The sequence below is a fragment of the Pleurodeles waltl genome, chromosome 3_1 (genome assembly GCF_031143425.1).
Source record: "Pleurodeles waltl isolate 20211129_DDA chromosome 3_1, aPleWal1.hap1.20221129, whole genome shotgun sequence".
NCBI classification, from domain to species: domain Eukaryota; kingdom Metazoa; phylum Chordata; class Amphibia; order Caudata; family Salamandridae; genus Pleurodeles; species Pleurodeles waltl.
Genome location: NC_090440.1, coordinates 1,001,067,940 through 1,001,087,305, shown reverse-complemented (window position 1 = coordinate 1,001,087,305; position 19,366 = coordinate 1,001,067,940). Strand labels below are relative to the sequence as shown.

The following is a 19,366-nucleotide window of genomic DNA, read 5'->3' as shown; positions in this document are numbered from 1 at the left end:
GTTAGACTCAAAATCATCAAATTAATGTTAATCAATAATCAATACAAATATTGCATTTCTAAATATTAATTAAAGCCATTCAAAATCTTATAAGAGGACAAAATATCATAAAGTCACATCAAAAGGAACAATTAAGTAAATCCGTTCAACTTTAAAGAGAGAACCCTACTGTACCTTAAGCTATCTTGGAAGAGGACAAAGCATATCTGTCCTGAAATCTACTCTCCACTAGCTTAAATCACACAATTTGAACATTTGCTACAGTTACACATAGTTCCCACAAAACTCTCCAATCAGGTGAAAGCTTACTGATGCAATATAGTGCCCATTAGTTTCCCAGGATCCTTCACAATCCTCCTTCCCCAAGCGTCTTTCAAACTTACAGTTTTCTACAACACAGTTAGACAGTTGGGCCACTCTGCAGGTGCGCTGTTGCAATCAATTAGAACATTTTACAGCAAGGCATAGCGGACAACATTTCACACGAGAAAGAAAATAAAGACACCTCACGTTTGTTAATTGGGGTTTCAGCTTCTCCTAAAAATAATATTTTTGGTGACCAGAAACAAGATGGCACCCAAACCTTAGCCATTTTAAGTACAGGCTGTGAGTTCTATATCAGACTTAGGGGACACCACTACTATAGCTTCCATTATAGTAGGGGAAGCATCACCCCATCTGAAGAAAATTATATAGGTTCTGGAGTTGTAGTACAACCAAACACTTGTACTCAAAGTAGAACTTTATCAGAATCCGCCCCAGCTTGGGTGCCTTGCTCCTGCTCAATATAAGTACAGCAACCGTGATTCAAGCTGTATTGATAAGAGCCTCAAATTTATCTGTGTGTTCAAGAAGTGATTTAGGAATGTTTCCAGTTAATAAAAAGCCAGTCAATTTCTCTACTTATGGAACAGGAGGCTGAAGGTAGAGGAGAGAATTTTGAATTTCGATGTTTTGGTACGAAACAGGGTCCTGTAATTTCCTTGCAATTGTGGAATCAGTGCATAGTATACAGGTAAGTAAGTTAACTGTTTTGTCACTCTGCATGTGTTGCCTGGCCATACAGTAGCAGTAATCAAGTTACATTTTGATGAGCTTTGCATGGTTGAACCTTGCCCGCAGAAGGCTTAAATCTCATTCTCAAATCGAGTCAGTCCCTCAATATTGTGTTTCTAACCTCTCCTTGGCAATTTAGACAGACCCAGGCCTAACCCATATTTTTATATTGTGGGAACTAGATAAAATTGAGGTATAATACAGTTGTCCTCTACTTTACTTCTGAATTAGTGCATCTGCAGACAGGTGCCTCAGGTGCTTTAACACCCTGCACATTTGGACTGCCATTTTCCAAATATTCCATATGAGGAAAGTATTTTGCCTTAGTGGCCCATAGTGGCCCATTGTTAGCAATGTTGTATTAGTATGTGAGACTATCGTCCCACCATACTCCGTAACAAAGATTGACCAGTCAGCACCCTATGATCCAGATAAATGTATCCATGGTTAGGGCAAGGCCTAAACCAGCAAACTTGGCCAAGCCAGATCAAGGCACACAAATATCTAGTGCCTCCCAAAGCACAGCTAACAGGGTAGATTCCACTAGATAATACACTATCAGGCTAGAAAGCAGCAACCCATCTGGCACAGAGGCAACAAGAGTTGGACATTCAGCAATGTAACCAAAACTATACTTTTAAGAGAAAATCCCACCCAGAGCTGGTCATCCAACCTTCTAGTACAACAAAAAAATCTTATAAATATGAACACGAAGAAAGCTAAAGGAGTAGTCTGGACTAATTAACAGAGTGTTGGGGCTCTACCTACAAGTAGTATGGACTACATAACAGAGTGTCGGGGCTCCACCAACTCTACCAGTGTTCTTTTGATCGCTGTAGTGAAACTACCTACTCCACTGGCTTTTAGAGAATTGTATTATTGTATATAAATTCTAAAAAGCAAGAAATAACACAAACAAGTGTAAAAGTAAGAAAAGAAGAGTATTAAAAGAATAGACTTAAGAATAACCAGAAATCCCTGCAATACCCCAGCATTCCATACTATAGTACAAAGAGCAAAAGCACCCCAAGGAACATGTCCATACAAGCCCTCCATTATTACTGTAGATAGGGACACTAGCCTGATTGCCGAAATAAGTACTAGCTCAGGAGCATTCCAGAACCTCGCACATGTATTGAAGCTGTAGGTTGCAAACGTTCCATTTCAATACAGGTACATATGAGTCCACAGAGAACATACACCCAGGCAATCACAAATGTTTGCTCTGTCTGTATGGTGCATGTACTTGCGTTGTGTGTGCTTATTTGATCTGTTTTATCTGTTTACTCATATCTGCCTGTATTTCTGTCAGTGTGTGCATGCACTGCAGGAAAGCCAGACCTATTGCCCTTGCTGATTCTTCTCATACAGTTAGGGAAGTGTCAAGTTTCTATTTCAATTCTAGGTATGTGAACATTAATTTCAACAAATACGACCCATAGTTAACTACAGCATGCATACAAAAGATTGTGTTATTTGTATGTGTATAACATAACGCATATTCCACAGAGGTGTGCATTTTCTGTCTTTAGATAAATTTATGCTTTACTCTGCAGAATGCCCTTCGTCCATGTGGATTCAGTTTAGAAGTGGATGTTACACTCTTCTTCCAGCAGCATTGAAGAACACATTTGGAATTGATAAAGCACGAGAACTATGCAAAGGTATTGGTATAACCTGTTTTCACACCTCTGAAGTTGTTGTCCTTTCAAGATATGTTATCTCACTTTACTCAGTTCTTTTCAAATGTACTCAGATCAGATTTTCTCCGTTGTTTTAAAGTCTGAGGTGTTCCACAGCTGCACATTTTCGTCATCTTGGCAACACTACCATTTTTGTAATCTAAAAATAATGTGCAATTTGATTGGCAATGATGTGAATCACATGCATCTTGATAAAACGTATTCCCTGCAAGTGCTTTAAAAATAAGGCAGATCCTCTCAACAATTATTTATATGCAAAGGAGCCCTTCAGCATTATAATGCAAAAGAAATTCTGCATACAACGTGTTAGCGCCTGCAAGTAATTTATTCAGCTACGCGTTTCAACCCACAAAGGTTCTTCGTCACAGCTTCATTTAATAATTGTGCCCAAATCACCATACAAATATACAAAAAACAAACAAACGTGGAAAAATACTTTTTCTTTTTTCAAAAACACTTATTCACCTAGAACATTCATTGCAAAAGATGCAAATTCATTTAATTTCTAAAGATGAGAAGATGATTTAGCAGTAGTCACACAAATTAAATCTTCTGGTATATGAACACTAAAAATCTAACCCTTACATAATTTGCACAAGTAAACAAAATCGACACAATTTCTTCTTAAAATAATGGAGATTCAGATAAAACACCTGAAGTTTTTTACCTAAGTTTCGAATTAGTGAATGGGAAAGGGAGAACCAGAAAAAGGGGGAAAAGAAGGAAAAGGAGGAGAAAAGGTTCCTAACACTGGGGAGACTACAGCCAATTTAATAGTGCCATATCAGCCGATGTGTACATAAAGTTCTTCATCTCGCTTAATCCTCCTGGGGATTTGCTACCAAGCAGAATTATATATTCCGATTCCTTGATTCAGAGTCTCCTTTCTCTGTCTCCACCACATACACTGTTCTCAATTCTATTAATACCAAAAAACATCAAAAGATTATCATCCTGGTTGTGTACTTTAGCCCTCTGTGACATGGTCATAATGAATCTTACAATTCACAATGTTGGTTTGTGCTTCATGATCTGTATATTCTGTGTGCTTTGACTGTGGGCCTTTATTTGGAGGTGTTTTATATACCGTTGTTCCTGATACATAATTATTAACTCATAATTTTGAACAAAAAGCAAGAGTTAGATTTTTAGTGTTCATGTACCAGAAGCTTTCATTTATGTGACTATTGCTAAATCCTCTTCTCTTTTAAAAAAAAATCTGTTTATTAGTCATAACATTCACTGAACAGTACATTGTCTGTTAATAATTTTGCGATCTGTTTACACACATTTATAAGCTTGTACAATGCTGTTACGCAATGAATTGCCAAAAAAGAAAAAACACAGAAAAAAAAAGAAAAAGGAAAAAAAAGATTCAACTTGAAACTGTGCAATAACTAGTTAAAGACGCAACTAAACGCCGCTAATGTCATTCCTAGTGCTGGCTACCCCCATCGGAGGGTGGGGGGAAGAAAAAGGAGAAATACAGCTAATGTGTATGAGGGGAGCGGAAGTCATAGATGAGGTATGAATTATGCATTGCGGGGCATGAAGGGCCGCAGAGCCAGTCTGGTAATAAGCAAGCTAGGTATGAGTTGCGTATAAGCATAGCCGCAGAAGAAGCATCCTAATATGTTTCTTTGTTACACTGAGGGAGGGGATGAGGATGTTAATACAGAAAGTGAATGATGGAGGGGCAGCTGAGAGTTGCGTGATGACGATGTTACCCAAAACGGTAATAACTATATATGGTACCCAATTTAAGGGAGGTATACGTCATCCCTAGCTTCTATTGCCACCACAAAAGTGTCCCAAACTTTGGGGCCATCCTGAATAAGGCCTTTGTGTTGTAATAAGAGAAGTGTCTGAGCTTCAGCTTGTGAGCGACTATGTAAGTCACAGAGCCAAGCCGAATGAGATGGAACGTGTGGGGCTTTCTAGTGCGTAGCTATTAGGCGCTTGAACACAACAAATTCTAGATCTATAAATCTGTGTAACTGTTTATCCTCTCTGATACGGTGGCGTATGCCAAGTAAACAGGAGTCTGGGGTGGGCAACAGGGTGTGGGACGAAATGTCTGCTGTGGCGTCCGTAATGCGGTGCCAAGCCGAGTTTATTGAGTGGCAGCTCCAGACCATATGGTAAAAGTCCGCTGCCGGAGCAGCACATCTGGGACATGACAGGGTTGTGCTGGGTATTTTCTTTGGATGCGGGCCGGGGATAGATATGAGTGGTGAATATAATTGAATTGGGTATAACGCAGACGAGGATTACGGGATATTGACTCGATCATTGCGAGAGCCGCAACCCAGGTTTTTTGTGGTAATGGTGAAGGGAGGACGGAGTCCCAGCGTGCCTTAGCAAACGGAAGGGTGGTGCAAACTGCTGCTATAGGTGCTTTATATAATTTAGTTATGATGCCTTTTGTGCTACCTATGGTGAGGATGGTCGTAAGTAATTGGGACTCAGGAGGCTCGATGTTGCAAGAACCCGAGAGGTTATTGAGTAGCCGCTTGATAGCGCTATATGTCAGAAAGGAACCATTGTGCATAACCCCAGCGGACACCAGTTCCGCAAAGGTATGCATCGCGAAGCTGGAGTAAAAATTGCCCACATTCAGTGTGCTTATGTCCCGTGTATCATGGTGTGATGAAAGAATTTGGGTGCCCGGCAATTGAAACAGCGGTAACAAAGGAGGGGAGGGGGTCTTACTTTGGACGTATCTACGCCAACAGAAGCGAGCCGCTTTCAACAATATGGGTTTTGAGGTTAGGCGGTGAGGGCCAGATAACAGTGAGGACAGTATTGTTTGCGGGGCTATATATGCCTGCAACATTATGCCTTCGGTAGGAGGAGTGTCCTGAAGCCATGTGGATAACCACAACAGCTGAGCAGCTGTGTAGTATCTTTCGTAATTAGGCATGCCCAGACCGCCCGCCTGTTGCGGGTATTGTGTTATAGCTAACACTACTCTGCATCTATCTTTGCCCCAGAGCAGGTCAGTTAATAATGAGTGCAATTTACAAAAGAACGAGCGTGGTAAACATAGCGGGAGGGCAGTAAAGTAATATAAGAACCTTGGGAGGATGAGCATTTTGGCTATTGCTACCAGACCCATAGGGAATAGGGGAAGTGAGCTCCAAAACGACATTGAGCTGCGGGTGGAGCTGAGTGTCCTGTCAATATTGCCCTCTTTTAGATCGGCAATGGAGTGATAAATTTGTACCCCAAGATATTTAAAGGTAGCATGTGACCATGGTAGTTTATATTGCGGTAATGCCATGTGAAGGTCATTTGGTATGGGGGTAAGGGGGAAAATACTTGACTTGGACCAGTTGACATGCAAACCAGAGGCAAGAGCGAAGGAATCGAGCATTTGCAACACCTCTACCATAGAGGTGAAGTGATTACGCAGGTATATCAAGGCATCATCTGCGTATAAGGATATAATATGATGAGTGTTAGATTCAGGGATGCCCCATATATGTGCATAGCTATGTAGTTTAATTGCTAATGGTTCCATGGCTATAGCGAATAATAAAGGGGACAATGGACAACCTTGTCTGGTACCTCTGCCTATAGGGAATGCTTCGGAGATAGTGCGTCCATTTTTGACACGGGCTGTGGGCGTGGAGTAGAGCATTTTGATCCATCTAATGAAGCCGCGGCCGAAACCGAACGCTTTGAGTGTGCGTAGAAGATAATCCCAGCCTAACGTATCACACGCTTCTTCAATATCTAGAGAGAGGGCCACCGCTTCTGATTCTGTATTACTGTGCATTATGTGGAGCAGCCTTCTAATATTTAAGAAGGTGCTTCTCCCGGGAATAAAGCCGGACTGATCATAGTGTATCAGGCTTGATAAATAAGGGAGTAGCCTGTTTGCTAATATTTTCCCCAATAATTTGCAATCTGTGTTGAGGAGAGAAAGCGGCCTGTATGATTTAACGTCAAGAGGATCACGGCCCGCCTCTGGGAGGACAACTATTAGAGTTTCGCGCATGGAGTCTGGCAGTTGTAAGTTATTACGCGCTTCGTTAAATACCTCTATGAGTGGTTTTAGGAGATGGGTAGCATGGGAGTTAAAGCATTCTACGGGTAGGGCATCCAAACAGGGGGTTTTGCTACGTGCCATTTGTGCCACAGCTGAGCGCAGCTCTTCAATAGTAATAGGACCATCTAAAGTGGCGGTATTGTCAATAATGTGTTGGGTTTGGGAGACTAGTAGTAATATGTCAGTTAGTTGCTGCTCCGGCGGGGGGGAGGAGGCGTGTAAAGGGCGCAATAATATGTGGAGAAGGCTTCGTTGATACCTGCTTGGGTGTTGACAATGACGACGGGGTTCAGACGTATCGCACCGATGGGTGATGGCTGCGAAGGTTGACGGGTCAGCCACGCTAACAGCCTGCCTGATCTATCTCCCTCAGCAAGTTACCTAGTCTGCTGTCTACTTCACTATGGGCAGCTCTAACCGAATTCAGTGTTGCTAGTGTGGACTCGTTTCTGGAGACCTCAACCTCTGCTTTGTGGAGTTTTACCTCCAAATCTTGTAGTTCTTTGGTGAGTATCCTTCTTACCCCCACCGTGGCCGCAAGGCAATGTCCGCGTATTACCGCTTTGTGGGCATCCCACTCTATAGCGCAGGATGAGGTTGTGTTTTTATTCATTGAGAAGTAATCAGCCAGTCTCTTGGACATATCTGCGTGAAAGGGGGGGTCTAAAAGAGCTTCTGGCTGCAATCGCCATGTTGGTATACGGGTGTGCATGTGGCCCCAGGCCATTATTGCACATAGAGGGCTGTGGTCTGATAAGGTGTGCGCTAGGTATTCGGACGTGCACACTTTCTGAATTACGGCTGCGGATACAAAGATCATGTCTATTCTGGTATGTAGCTTCTGTACAGAGGAGTAGTAAGAATATTCGCGGTGGGTGGGGTTGCCCACCCTCCAAATGTCTCTCAAGCCGTTATTAGAGGCCCAGTTTGCCAGTGCTTGTGAGGCACGATTGGACGGGGCCGTGGTGAGTGGGGGAAATGAGCGGTCTATTTGAGTATCTAGGACGCTGTTAAAGTCGCCCCCCCATATGCACACTAGTGTGGAGTCACTGAGATTGCCAGTGGAGAGCATGCTCAGGAAATCGCGTTGATTTGAATTTGGGGAGTATAGCGCTACCAAAGCTAAAGGGGACCCGTCCAGGACGCCTTCTAGTGTCACGTGTCTACCGTTTGGGTCGCATTGTGTGCGAGATATGATAAATGGGATCCCAGGAGCAATCCAGATCGCCACCCCACGAGCGAAAGACGAGGAACTGGTGCTGTGCAATTAACCTTTCCATTTTGAGCGTGTGCTTTCCAACGTGGATTTAGAGAGATGTGTCTCTTGTAGTAGAGCTATGTGTACCTGATGCCTCTTAAGAAAGGCGTGAACCCTTTGTCGCTTACGCGGCGTTGCCATACCTTTAATATTCCATGTGAGTATCTTATATTTCAAGATACCTTGATGAGTTTCGGTGGCCATGAGGCTTTTATAGCTTTCGCATAATTGGAGAAATGAGTGTCCTCCGTCTCCATTATGGAGATATTGTGACGCTTATCCACTAAGACTAGCCAGTAGATATCCGTAATGTTGTAAGATGTAAACCTATTGCTATAGTAAATATGACATGTGCGTTTGCTACTGTGTTTGCGACTAACTAACGTGTGACAAAACCAACAACAACAAAAAAATTCACTCAAAAACAATATATAACAACAACTGAAATACAAAAAAATAGAAACAAATTCCAGCGATTGCCGGCTTCGAAGAACGGTCCATATGGAGCAGGGGGGTGCCGAAGGGCATTGGTTCAAAGTCATGGATTTACCCTGCCCGAGTTACTCGTGGTGCAGAGTGCGCCGCCCAAGACGACAAGCGGGCTACGCGCCGCAATAAGGGATCAATAGTGCCGCCAGGCCGCTACTGAACAGCCAAGGGGGGGAAGCCATACTGTTGTATCTGAGAAGCGGGAGTAGGTGGTGCTTGATCGTCCTAGCAGATGTCATCCGCGGTGCGTGGCGTAAGGGTAGGACCTTGTGTGGATTCCGCTGAGTCAGAGTTTACGTCATGTTCCGAATCCACGTCAGTTTGTGTGGATAGGGCAGTTGGTGACGTGTTAACAAATCTAGATGTGGCCCGCAGGAGCAGGGAGCGTTCGGTTTGTACCTGTTCAGGTGAGGGTTTAAAACCTTGTTTTTTGCGTTGCCTACGCCTTGACATGGAGGAAGACCACTTTTCACCCAGGGTGCTTGTGTCTAACGGGTCGGCTAGACCCTTGGCATGCAGCCAGGTCCAGGCATCTTCCGGAGTAGTGAAGAAAAGTGTCCGAGTATCATCTTGTACCTGGAGTCTGGCTGGGAACATCAACGCATACTTGATGTTATGTTTGCGGAGGCATACCTTAACACGATAAAAAGAGCTCCGCTTCTTCTGTACTTCTGCTGTAAAATCTGGATAAGCTGTAATCTCAGCGTTTTTTAAGCGTATCGGACCAGATTTGCGAAATAACTGTAGGATGAGGTCTCTATCTCGATAGTTAAGGAGTCTTGCTATCAGCGGGCGAGCTTGTGAGTCAGGTGGAGGGGGCCTGCCGGGGACCATGTGTGCACGTTCGACGGAGAAGAACTTCGGGATATTATCTTTAAGAATTGTGTCCGTAAGCCATTGTTCTATGAATAATTCTGTGCTGGGACCCTCGGCTCGCTCAGGAAACCCCACCAGGCGAATGTTGTTGCGCCGGAACCTGCCCTCTGCATCCTCAGCTCTACGTTTTAAGAGGTCCACCTCTGTTGTTAAATGAGCCAGCTGCGATTGGAGATCTTTCACAGTCCGGGGGAGGGTTGCAGAGTCTTTTTCAAGTTCGGACACCCTGTCGGCCAGTGCGTGTTGATCAGTACGAAGTATGTTGAGATCTTCTATTACCGAGCCTATTTTGGCTTCTAGGGTGGTCTTGGTGTCTAGAATGGCTTGCAATATCTTTTCAAACTGTGACGTGTGTGATTGTAAGGTAAGTTCCAACTTCTGCAAAGCCAATTGCATGGTGGCGTGGGCCTCAGAGGAGGGTGGGGTGTCGGGGTCCATTCTGCCCAGAGGTGCACGTGGGGTTTTTGGTTTGACCATTTGATAAGTACGGTTATGAGTGGTCGTTAACGAGTAGGGCCGGTTGGAGGCGATGCGGGCGGGGTGAGCAAAGGAGCAATCTGCGACGTGGGAGAGGTGCAGAACCAGAGGAACGCAGATAACTATTGAAGGCCCGAAGTGAAATACTAACGACAATGGTGTGGTGCGCGATATTAGAGGTCCACCTCTTCCGCCTGCGAGGCGAGTGTACAGGTTTTTGTGGTTAAGAGATTATCTGGCTAGTTCCTGGTGGCTAGCAGAGTGTTTTAGCGATTTGTCGTGTGTCCGTCACGCCACGCGATTCCGGACAGCGGAGGGGACGGGCGTGTTATGCTTCTGCATCCAAATACAATAGTCATGCTCAACAGCCACACAAGGGCGACGCAGCAGCAGGTGAACACGAAGTGACGTGTACGGCCGGGTTAGGAGGCGCACCAGTCCGGCATGGGCGCTTAGGTCGAACAAAGCGAGAGTAGGCCAGTGATAGATGGAGAGTAAAGGCCTAATGCGTTGGCTATTGCTTGCGTAGTTTAGAGTTTGTGACGCTGGTGGGAAATTATATGTAGAGTGTGGTGGGGTGGGGGCGGAGCCCCATGTGTCTTGTTGGGGGCTATAACTGCCCCGAGTACATTGGATCGCGGGGGGTTGTCGACACAATTGCGCACTGCGACTTGATAAATGTCGCCGAAGGCTCACCTCACTTATCCGACTGGACCAGTTTCCCACTGCGCTCTTGACCTCTGTCTGCGTTCCTACTGCCTCACCACTCCTGTGGTGAAGCTCAGACAGGCACTGGGCGAGGTCCCGTATTTGCAGAGTCTACGGTGGAAGTGGAAATCCAGATGCTGCGCTGCGTGCCTGCAAAACAATCTCTGCCAGGACACCTCGCTGAGATGCCCCTTCCAGGCAGGCCACAGCAGGCCACAGCAACCCCCAGCCCTGGGGTACAGCAGAGTATCATGTGCATCCCCACTCCATAAGCGGGAGGGCCAGGGCTCCACCCCCAACGGCAGCAACCTCACAAGGGAGTCAATGGGATTGTAGGCCTGCTCCAGCAGGCTACGATGTGTGGGGCGCGGCACCGCGGCGGATCAGCTTTCCAGAGCACCACCACTCCAAAATGCCATCTGAGGGCCAGCGCCTTATCACGGTGCTCTGTATACTGCCAAAGCACGCGTGGCCCAGCCTCCGGGCTGGCCGCGGATCCGAGCACCGGCCCCTGGTAAGCAGGGGGGCCGGGGCGCCACCACCAGCGGCGGTAACCTCGCACGGAGGTCAGTGGAGCTGTAAGCCTGCTCCGGCAGGCCTCAGTTTATGAGGAGCGGCACCGCAGCAGGATAGCCTCGTGTGGCGCCGCCGACCCAAAATGTCCGTTGCGGGCCAGCGCCCAAACTCAGCGCCACGAGTGAGGCTGGAGCCCGCGCGACACGGCCTCCGGGCCTGCTGCGGACCCGAGCTCCAACTCTGGGTCCCAGAAGGCGCTACGCGGCGAGTGTGCAGGCCGCAGCCGCAGGCGCAGATCCAGCAGCTCGGCCAAACGCTCGCCGCCTGCTGAGCGGCTGCAGCAGCAGAAACACAGCTGCGGCCGCCAGTGTGGTCTGCGGGCAGCAAGATGGGCGACGCCTGTCCCCCTTAAAAGGAGGTGCGGGTGCCGCTTACAGGATGTTTATACGGGCCAGGGATTGGAGCTGCAGTTTATGCTGCCGCTCCGGTCACTATCTTGGCCACGCCCCCCTGCTAAATCCTCTTCTCATCTTTAGAAATTAAATTAATTTACATCTTTTGCAATAAATGTTTGTTTTAAAGTGATACAGTTCATGATCTGTAATTTAGGATTTAGGTGAATCATTGATTTTGAAGACAGAAAAAGTATTTTTTGTATGTTTGTTTGATTTTTGTATATTTTTATGGTGATATGGCCACAATATCTAAACGAGGCTGTGACCTGAGGTGAGATGAGGTGAGCAAATCGCAAAGAGTAAGTTTGTGCTAAAACACTGGGTGTGCACCATAGTTACATTCTTTAAGAGTTTCAAGGATTAACCAATTTGCCCTTCACTGGAGGCCTACAGCGCACATTGTCAGTGCGGCAATCTGTGAAGCGGAATTGTGAGACCATTGTTGAGCTGAAGATCAAGAACCTTTAGAGAACTCTCTTATAAGATCCCTGTTGAGGCTGCCCCAGAGTAGCCCTCTTTTACCCCTGGTTAGACCTATACCTACAACACATAAGTGAATGAACTAGATTAAAAACAATTTTCTATTGAGTTAGAGTCTAGTTCACTGAAGAATTTGCCCATTGTGGAGCAGGGCTGTGTGGTGTAATTAGTGGACCACAAGCGTCACAGATCCCATGGATAAAGTATATTAAATAATCACTATTTAACTATGGCTTGGACGTATTTTGGCCCAACACAGCTTCTATTGCTCCCTCTGTTTTGTGGATGAGTATATGGAATTAAAACTGACAAATAAGAGTAAAAAGAGCAGCCCCATCTGATGGTGTCCAGGGGCCCTTCTGAGCCTAGGAGAGGGGGTCCCACCCACCCATCAATGAAAATTTTGCCCATGTGTATTGATTTCCTGGAACTTTGAAATAGCTCTCGAAATAAAGAAATTAAAATAAAGCAATGAAAGTTAAATGGGCAGAGTAACCGCTCATTTTGCATTCACTGCTCCAGCCTGGGAGCACCCTTATTGTCGCTGCAAGGGCTTATTTTTAAACATATTTTTTTAAGTTTGTGGTGCTCCCAGAAGGAGGAGGGGCAATACTAAGCTTTTAATAAAAGTTCTTTGTATCACTATTGTGGGTGACTGCAGGGAGCACATTATCCCCCAACAACCCCATTACAACGTTTTTTTAAACCTCGCAGAAAGTCCATTGAATTCATGACCACAGGAACCTTCTTGTTATCCTCAAAGCACTCCAAGTTAGAGCTGTGTGCTCTTCAGTTGGAATGCAAGGACTCCTTGTGGTTTATGGCTACACTTTGTGGCCTGAAAAATGTTGAAAAAAATAATCAAACATGCTAAAGTTTTTTTTTTTACTGATACTTTATTGAAAATAATTTGTGACAATAACTATGAATAATTATTGTAACGTGTGAATTTCTATACATTTGATTAAAGTTATTGGTGATATTTTGACAAAGCTAATAGGTCTGCTTTATATACCTCTATGTGCTGACCCCTTGATAAAACCGATTTGTCCCCATTTTATATTTTGATGTTCTGTCCTTTCGAAAAAAACAGTAAGTCTGCCTTACTTAACATAACACATAAAATAGTCACCCGTGCGTGGTGTAGGGTCGGGTGCCCACAGTGGTTGGATGCAGGCCGTACACGGCACTGGACATCGTACTTTACATAAAAAAAAATGTAGAAATTCTTAGTAATGCACTAAAAAACAAAGGTTCAATAGCATTGTACTTAGATGAAAATGTTGGTTAAAAATACAATTTAAACTAACAAACCACTTAAATTAACCAATTATAGTTTTCTTAAGTAACTATAACTCGTGTACTTAAGTAACTATAACTCATGTCCCCGCCATGCACAGTGTTGTCATCACTGATGTCATTTCAGATGTGATGTAATTTGTGAGGTAGCTAGCAGTGCATGGGGAGGGTGAGAGTTCTAGTTACTTAAGGGTATGACTTATGGTTAATTGAGGTAGCTTTAACTGTTGACATCAGTGGTTTTATCAGTTTAAAATGGTGTAGTTTAACTGACATTTTAAATTTTCACTTAACTAGAACATCCCTTCTTTAACCTTTTTTTAAATCTATCTTTGGCACAGTTTGATGATCGTCACAAAATGTTCCCAAAAAAGTAGCCTGGGGATTTTTGTTTCGCACAGGAAGTTTCTAGGTGATCCATCAAGCAGACGCTGACTTAGCCACTGAACATAATGACACCAAATTTGGCAGAAATTCCTAGTTTAGGAGATATTTAAGGGCAAATAATTTATATATATCTGGCTGCAAATAATCTGTGAAATTTGCAAATTTACATGAATACGTCTGCGAAAAGAAGCATTGCAATTGACTGACCGCAACCTGAGTAGAAAGTTGCAACTGCCGTTTTATTTCATGGGAAATGGTCCCCAGGGGTGAAAATTGAAATTGAAAGTGGCATAAGGGATCAGGGTGAAGGTACCTGCCCCCTGGGGTGGGAAATATGTGTGTTTTGGGGGCAAATTATAGATTTATTATCAATTATTTTAAGACTCATTAACAATGTGGTATAGGGGGCGAGCTCTGCCTGTTTTATGAATTCCTAAGATCTCATCATAGGTATGAGCCTCAGATAGTGATATTCACTTTGATAGAGTGTTTTTTAAAATGCTCACTCTAGCCCCTTCTCTCCTCCAGTGCAGGTAGAATCTCTTTTTGTGACAGTTCCTATAAAGATTCTCCAAAACATACTTTATCTTACTCTTTGAATTGTGTTCGTTTATGTTCCTGCAAGACAGTATGGTTGCATGCCCAAATATTTTGTACAGAAATATTGTCTGACATATGTATTGTGTCCTAAATATGGTTTACAAAACTAAACTATCACCCTACATTTAATTCAGCTGGGGCAATATTGTGTAGATGATACTCAGGACATAATATTTATGTCAGACATTAGTGTGACATTATTATTTTGATGCCCCACTGAGGGTACATTATCCTGCATTTGCGCTTTTCCCTCCTTTACTTCATTACCCTTTTCACTCAGTTGCTGAGCCCCTTGTCCTATCCCCCCAGATTTGGAGCCGCCATGTTTTTAATTTGTTCTGTGTAATGGCAGTGTTCATTTTATGTAAAGTGTTCTATCAACCTCTGGTTCATAGGATCAATATAAATCTAAGCGTTAAAAAAAAAAAAAATGTTATTAAGGATAGTGTAACTTACTGCAGTATTTAACTGTAAACTGTAATCAACTGGTCTGTACACCGTAAGTAACTCTATATACATATACATGTAAAACAGAAGTGGACACAATTTGGCACAAAATTAGATTCTGTTCTGCCGATCAGACTGTTTGTGATTTGGTGTGCAACCGTTCAGTAGAAATTTAAGGCCAAAAAATATAGATATGTAGGGACGCGGATCCTCTGGGTATCCACAGCTGGTCGATCCGCAGATCCACGCGACTCTGGAAGAATCTGATTGGCTGTCTGCAACCTGAGAGAAATGTTGCAGCCCCCATTTTCTTTTCTCTGGCTGAAATGTGGGGGGCAATTGAGTTGATAGGGTCAGGGTACTACTTCCCTGACCCCAAGGAGGTGATATAGTTGTGGTGATGGGACAAATAATGCCTTTGAAATGCAGATTTGTTTTTAAATATATATTTTTGTTAACGTTTCGCTCAGCGTGGCCCAGTGTGAATCCGCAGTTGGATCTGCAGAGCTTGGGAAACATTTAAAAAAATGGAGAAACTCGACATTCAGTATTACACACAGAGAGACACTCTCACACCCAGTGTGACATGCAGGCAGACACTGTAACACCCAGTCTCACACGTACGGAAATGCTTTTACATCCAGTGGTACATCTACACAGACAGTCTCACTCTCACTCTCGCACTCAGAGAGACAGTCTCACACCCACCCTTGCATCTAGGTAGACACAGTCACACTCCTTCACACACCCAGACACAGACTCCCACGCTCAGTCTCACACTAACATAGAGACTCTCACATGTAGTATCAAACCCAGAAACACACTATGACACTCGATCCGAGACAGCTACTCTCATACTGAGTCTACATCCAGGCAGACACTGTTACAAACACTCTCAGACCCAGAAACAGACTCTCACACTCAGTTTCACACTAACATATAAACTCTCACATGAAATGTCAAACCCAGAGACGTACTCTGACACTCATCCTCACACCCAGATAAGTACTTTCACACCCAGTGTGACATCCAGGCAGACACTGTGATAGCCACGCTCACACCTACGGAGATAGTGTTATATCCACGGTCACCTGTACACAGACACACACTCTCACACTCAAATACTCTTACACCCACCCTCGCATCCAAAAAAGTGTTTTTCCCTTTAACGCGATCTGCAGAGCCATTCGCAGATCCGAGCGAGATTTGAAACAAAAAAAGAAGTGTATGAATATAAATATATATGTATATTGGTAATGGATTGGCTCAGAAAAGGAGTCTTGTGTTTACGATGTGTAGATAATTACTACACATGATAGAGGATACAGTCTCTCAAGTTATGCAGGAAAAGTTTGTTGCCTTTCTCTGTTAGGTGAACTCCGTCATTTCTGTATATACCCTCCATATCAAATGGTAAGTTGTTGTGGTATACAGAAATCATGTTATGGTCCCTGAGGAATGGAGAAACAGTTTTGTTGACATGTTTCCTGGAATTTCTCTATTTGTGCGCAGAACTGAGTTGACCAGTTCCACTTCTGCCTTTGGCAAATGTTTGAAAAAACAAAGGCAATGTGTGGTAAGAGTGTCATTAATTTTCCAAAGGTTTCTTTCATTAGGATTTCCAGACCAACTAATGTTACTACACCTAGGTCATTGCCATCACAGTGTACAATCATAAGGTCTGGATGTTGGCAATCCTTAATAGTTTCAACCAAAGGAAGCAATCAATGCCACTTTAACCCTCTCTGGCCAATCCAAGTAATATCCACATTAGACAAACCTAGGTTCCTGTCAGTACCACTTCTTTTTTACACTCTCTGTGGCCCAAAACACAAAGCTGTGACCCACAATCCACATTCAGACCATCTTGGAGGTAATCTGGAGAAGCATATAGGAGATGACTGCAGCTGAATGATGCTGGTATGAAATGAAAATCAGTTGAAATGGAGGGTAGTAGGTCCAGCCTGGAAGAAGTGATTCCATTGGCTGTTGTAGATATTTTTGGGTGAAGGTAGGTAGTGAGGTTATGTGAATTGTAAGTATATGTTGGATTGGGTTTAGAAAAATTAGACAACAGTAAAAATAGCTGTGATATGTTTACTCAGAAACATATCACCTGCTAAATGTGGTTTGAGGCCAAGCATGGTCTAATCAGAAACTGTTATGAACTGGTGACTTGGTGCAGCAGAATGTTGCAGACTGTTTAACAATGGTAACAGCTAGAGGAGTATGAGGGGGAAGGGAATAGAAGAATAGAATGTGACTTTGTGTTATATATATACATATATATATAGACAGTAATGATTCATAATGATTATTTAATGTTATGATTTGGTCTTGGGTTCTAAAAAAAGTGTTTATATTGATGTGTTTTTTTTATAAGATCAAAAAATTATTTCCGAACTTCCCCTTAGATCAGCGGATCCACCCACAAATTTACAGGGGGTTGCGCTGAGTGCTGTGGTGGATCCGTCGATCCAGCAAAACTCACATCTTATTGGCAACGTTTTCAGGAGCACTGCAAAGGGTTAACTACAAACCAGTGAGAAATTGTAGAGATTGTGATTGGTTTACTGACTCAGTAACCTTGAAATGAGAGTTGAAGAGGTTACCAATACTGGTTGCCTGCTATGAGAGTGGACTTCCATTCTTGTGGTTGGTTTTCTGAGCTTTGTTCAGTGAGAAGAAATTCTACCTGATACTGAAAGAAAAAACATAGAGCATAAGAAAGAGAATCTTCAGGTATGTGTAGTGAAATGTACTTTATTTTAGAAAGTGTTAGTATATGAATAAATTAATATTAGGTTGCAGAAAGTGAGAAGCGTGTTCACAAAATGCTATAAAATATATAAATAGTAGGTTTGTGATTTATGTAAAGGAATTATGCAAGTAATTCATAATATAAGAAAGGTATTCAGCTGAATTTGTAAAGGGGTTTTGTGGCTGTTTCCATTTTCTATCAATATATCAAAGGGATCCCTCATGTATATGGAAGCTAGTATGGAGAATGCACTAATGAGTAATTTCATGGTTAAAATGTTATATTGAGTTGTAGAAATGTAATGTGTTTGTCTATTCAGAAATGGGTATGTATAAAAGCAATGTTGAATTCATGCAGTCACACATGTATTGAGAGATGATAGACGTTATTTCACAATGAGTTAGACATTGTTATGAGTGATGTATATTACTTGAAAACGTAAGAAAAAGGATTGGTGAGAGGAGGTTGAATTGATTTTTGCTGTAGAAGGTGAAGGGGTCAGATATACTGTAGATATGCTGAATAAGGGGTTGCCGTGTCTACAGAGAGAGAAAAAAGTGTTTTCATTTTTATTGTATTAAAAGTTCTCTTGGTATGTTAAGGTATATGTATTCTGTGTAATGCATACTGTTAAGGAGATAGAAAATAATACAAATATAAAGGGAGACTTGTACTCATTTATAGACATTAACAGCCACTTGTATATGATGTAGAAATAGGGAATTTAAGGACATAGGCTGCAGTAAGAGACATATTTAGGATGTACTGTACTAAGGAAAAGATTAGTTTCATATATTGATAATATAGATGCTTATTTATATAATTTGAGCTTTAAAGATGGTTTAGGGTACTAATTGTGAGCATAGGCACACAGTTTTATTTTAAAGTACACTTGACATTAGAAAATGTCTTGAAGTAGGTTTGTACTGTGTGTTGTAAGAAAAGTCACCCTTTAAGTGAGATGCATGTAGACTATAGAAGAGAGTGTATTTTTATTTTTAAAATGAAAAATGTTGTCCTGAGTATATATGCACTCTACTAGAACATATGGAACTTATATACCTAATAAAGAATAGATACACTCAGGGCCTGATTCTAACTTTGGAGGACGGTGTTAAACCGTCCCAAAAGTGGCGGATATACCACCTACCGTATTACGAGTCCATTATATCCTATGGAACTCGTAATACGGTAGGTGGTATATCCGCCACTTTTGGGACGGTTTAACACCGTCCTCCAAAGTTAGAATCAGGCCCTCAGTCTTGTATCTAGTAAAATAGTCACTTGTGTATTAACCAATGCAGATACTAATATACCAATCCATACACCAGGGATTACACTGATGGATTCAATAACACAATCAGGGATGCACTGATGCATACACTGACATACTTAGGCACATACTGATCTGTACACTGACACACCTATTCACACTGTGATGTATACACTAACATCCCCGGTGCATACTAGTGAGTTGAGTGACACTCCCAGGCATGCACTGTTGCATGCACTGAGACAGCCAGGTGGAACTGATGCATTGACTGAGGCACCCAGGTGCACTGTATTGCATACACAATAATATCTAGGTGACAGTGATGTATACACTGACGCATCCAAGGATACACTGACATATGCACTAAGACACTTAGGTATGCAGTAATGCATGTAGTAGGACACATAGATACACTCTTGTCTATAGACTGAGAGAGCCAGGCACACACTGGTGTACACAGTGATACATCCATGCACACTCTCTTACATATAACAATACATCCAGGGATGCAATTATGCATCTACTGA

At 43.0% G+C, this 19,366-nt stretch overlaps 1 protein-coding gene across 3 annotated transcripts in view; it reads left to right on the top strand.

Moving 5' to 3' along the window:
* Positions 1-19,366, top strand: part of CD302 (CD302 molecule) — a 324,100-nt gene that overhangs the window by 22,254 nt on the left and 282,480 nt on the right. For all 3 annotated transcript variants that reach the window (XM_069224203.1, XM_069224205.1, XM_069224204.1), the window contains exon 2: positions 2,613-2,720. In XM_069224203.1, the coding sequence (XP_069080304.1) occupies positions 2,613-2,720 (108 nt within the window). The remainder of the gene's footprint in view (positions 1-2,612; positions 2,721-19,366) is intronic.